Source organism: Phlebotomus papatasi, chromosome 1 (genome assembly GCF_024763615.1).
Source record: "Phlebotomus papatasi isolate M1 chromosome 1, Ppap_2.1, whole genome shotgun sequence".
Classification (NCBI taxonomy): Eukaryota; Metazoa; Arthropoda; class Insecta; order Diptera; family Psychodidae; genus Phlebotomus; species Phlebotomus papatasi.
The window spans coordinates 106816775-106820830 of NC_077222.1; the positions used below are offsets into that span (position 1 = coordinate 106816775).

Genomic DNA, 4056 nt, shown 5'->3' on the forward strand with positions numbered 1-4056 from the left:
GCTCGTAGAGGCAAAAAATACACCGAATCAGACTCTGTTAGACTTTACAAGGTTAGATGTAAAAGTTTCATTTTCATTGTTGATTTTCTGTTTGTAAAAAGTGTCTCCGTCCTTAAAGGGTTAAGGCTAATAGTGATATAAGAGGTTGCCTAATAAATTATCTAACAAGGGGAGGAAACCCAACTGTCTCCCGCGGATCGGGACGAAATTTGGCATGTAAGTAGGGTCCATATAGAAAGTTAACCAGCCACTGGCTTTTTACTGTGCGGCCATTAGAAGTAGTCATTGTGACCATTCATAGTCATGAATTTCTTATATATGAAAGATTCTTTTAACATTTGTTGCTATTTTTCTTTGACCTGAAAATGCGTTTTAATGATGTTAAAGCTTGGTTTGTGATTACTGATGAACGTCAGAACCCCTTTCATGCGATACACCTTCATGGTAATGTCATAGATCATCCGAGTAAACATTATACTTTTTCAAGGAAAATAATTTTTTAATATCAGCGAATTTTTCTTTCAGATTGTTTAAAAATAGCGAATGGGAAAATTTCTTATTCTTGTTCCTTTTTTTCCTCTTTAAATTTTACTGCTGCCGGATTTCTTTTTCTTTCTGGTAAGATCCACATTGCATACTTTTTCGTCTTCATTTTTTTTTATTACAAAAATGATGTTTTTTTATTCATATCTCTGCCATTTTTTATTCGATTTTGATGAGTAAGTAGTCGTTAGGAAGGTCCCAATGAGCTTTGTAACATAACCAAAAATCATAAAAATCGGAAAATTACAACTGTCAAATTTTCAAGGTAAAAAAATACTTCTTCGGCTGAATTAACGTTTGACTACATTAACAGCGAATTACATTAAAATTATGTGGTTAGTTTTGTCTATATGAGTTTTAATTTACTTTTTAAAATTCTACTTTGAAAATGTTTGGAAAATATTAAAAAAAAACAATAATAGTTAGTCTGAAATTTTCAAAAATACACATTTTCTATACAATATAAAAATATTGGATTTTTTATCATAAGTAATCATTATCATCAACATGTTATATAAAATTTTTGCACAATTTCAGGAAGAACACAATTTATTAAAAAAAAAATATAAGAAAATTTTGATACCTTGTATTCTCCTACTCTATCTTTTATTTATTCGAACAATGCAATATATAGATATTAGACTTCCTTGAATATTAATGGAAATTATGCAAGATTATTGCAGTTATATTTTTATTCAATTAACGGGATACTACTTTATTAGAAAGAAAAGAATTTCACGATATGCTACTTTAGGTGATTTAGGACAGAATATTATTTTCTAGTTGCATTTGGTTTTTCTGTCCATAACTGCAAAACTACTTGACCAAACATAAACATTAATATTTATATGAAAATGAAACGTCTCGATCCGCTCTATAATTTTGTAAATATTTAAACATCGTCAAACCTCCTCTAGTAGCGCTAAAATCGCTTTGAAAGTTTTGACCTTGAAAATTTGACAGTTGTAATTTTCCGATTTTTATGATTTTTGGTTATGTTACAAAGCTCATTGGGACCTTCCTAACGACTACTTACTCATCAAAATCGAATAAAAAATGGCAGAGATATGAATAAAAAACAATCATTTTTGTAATAAAAAAAATGAAAACGAAAAAGTATGCAATGTGGATCTTACCAGAAAGAAAAAGAAATCCGGCAGCAGTAAAATTTAAAGAGGAAAAAAAGGAACAAGAATAAGAAATTTTCCCATTCGCTATTTTTAAACAATCTGAAAGAAAAATTCGCTGATATTAAAAATATTATTTTCCTTGAAAAAGTATAATGTTTACTCGGATGACCTATGACATTACCATGAAGGTGTATCGCATGAAAGGGTTCTGACGTTCATCAGTAATCACAAACCAAGCTTTAACATCATTAAAACGCATTTTCAGGTCAAAGAAAAATAGCAACAAATGTTAAAAGAATCTTTCATATATAAGAAATTCATGACTATGAAAATCAACAATGAAAATGAAACTTTTACATCTAACCTTGTAAAGTCTAACAGAGTCTGATTCGGTGTATTTTTTGCCTCTACGAGCGATAGGAACAAAAATAGCCCAAAAACTTAAATCAATTTTCTGACAATACCAATGAATAATAATTTTCAGTCTAATGAAAAATATTATGTTTGAGTATTGTAGTTTTTTTCCAAAAGGGTTTTGCTTAAAAAAAAATTGGAAGTATAAAAAATAATTGAAATCAATTTTCAGTATGAGAATTTAAAAATTCGCCATTTTTGAGCTTAAATACTTATTTTATAGAAAATTGCTGGAGGGGTTATAATTTCTCCGTATGTTGGTGGTTCGGGCACTTCCACATTTTTGGCTTGGTGGAATAAGTTCTGCCCATTGATGATTGGCTTCGGATCAATTATAGCGATCTTCTGAGTCCGGAAGACTCTACGACTGCAAACTCTAAAGGCTTAATGTATGTAGCAGAAGCCTTCATATGGTGTTCTATCGTTGAATGAAGGGTTTGCCTCTTGGTTTTGATAACGCAGCCTTCTTTAATCCGGAGAATTCCAGCATTCTTCAGCAGCTTCTCTTCTCGATGCCCCTTACAGATGACTGCAACGGACGTAGGTTGTGAAGCAATGAACAGCCACGTGTTTTCCATTGCCAACCTCTTCCACAACGTCCCCTCTAAGCGTACGGCTATCATCTCACATTTGGTTTTTGGATGTCGATGATATATTTCGTCGATTACACAATTAGGGTTCTGGTCCATGTTGTGCAAGAGACTTAGTCTACAGTAGTATTTCCCGGAACCGATAGGAGAACACTGATTGTGTCCATCCTCTAATGTGAAGTAAATCTGTTTGTTGAAATCGATTCCCATTGTGTCTGCTTCTATTTCTGGCACGATGAATGTGCCGTTTTCCACTGCAACGGGAATTGGTGTTATGTGAATGAGGTGAAACTCATCCTTTTCGAGAATGGGGAATTTCCCGAAGATGACAAGTTCACCGTCCCGAAAGATATAGTCACTTGGCTCTCGTTGCCTTCGGGGTATATCTAAGTCTGGACCGATGTGCCTCAATGTCCTTTGAATGGTGTCTTGGAGAATTCTTCCCATGACGAGGCTATGTAAATCTAGCCTACCATCTTTCGCGAGTTGAATGTTGGTCAGTTTCCTGTCGAATTCCTCGTAACAGTCAGCAGCATTGATGTAGGTGGTTAAAATGTCAATGCGCACTCGGTTGTGGTCTATTCCAACATACCAGTTGGCCATTTCACCTATGGCCTCGTTGATCTGCATGATTTTTTCATCAAATTTCCGGAAGTTTGTTTTCTATTATGGTGTTGGACAGATCCACCTTTGTACTCAGCATCAATGATTGTTCCTTGATCAGCTTCTGTGTGTCTTCCTGTCTCTCCTTGAGTTGATCAATGCTTGCATATACTTGATCATTAACCCCAAAGAGATATGTCACTGCTTGGCCAAGTAATCCACGTTTTTGCGTACACCTTGTTTTTCTGATATACGGCTGATTTCCTCAAGTAAATAATCCCTCTTATGTTGGAGGATGATTGATGTTATGTGTGCAAGTAGTATCAGCGTCCGACACGGCTTCGCTTGCTGTTTTGCAGGCCAATGACATCTTGTCCCAGATTGCGTTGATTAGTTCCTGATCTCTTTGAGATTCAGCTGTTGTATATGTGATTTCCACTTGAAGATTCCCACGTTGTAGACGTGCAATCCCCCATCTTCTCAATGTAAAGTCCCGGTTCTGGAATAAAAACTTCGATGTTGGGTTTGTCTGGGTTGTTAGACGTAGCTAAAATAGTGCTTAACAGCATGTAAAACATAAGTACTGCATGAAGTATAGTTGTAGCCCATGTGCAAGGAGCAATTCTTGTCTTCTCTTTGAGTTAAAAACCAATGAAGATGTCTTCTTTCTCCTGAGCCTCTTTGACTTTTTGATATTGGCTGGAGCATCTGTCGAGTTGGCCTTTGCAGTTTCAGATCCTGAAGGTAAATCCTTGTTACGAGTAGAAAGATCGGAA

The 4056-nt window shown here is 34.9% G+C and overlaps 1 protein-coding gene across 1 annotated transcript; it reads right to left on the bottom strand.

Annotated features, from left to right (window-relative positions):
* Positions 1–2419: 2419 nt before the first annotated feature.
* Positions 2420–3280, bottom strand: LOC129809863 (uncharacterized). Its single transcript, XM_055859999.1, has one exon. The coding sequence runs from the start codon at positions 3278–3280 to the stop codon at positions 2420–2422; it is 861 nt and encodes a 286-aa protein (XP_055715974.1).
* Positions 3281–4056: the final 776 nt, after the last annotated feature.

Coding starts and splice junctions, on each gene's coding strand:
- LOC129809863 (XM_055859999.1), bottom strand. CDS start 3,280: ATGGCCAACTGGTATGTTGGAATAGACCACAACCGAGTGCGCATTGAC.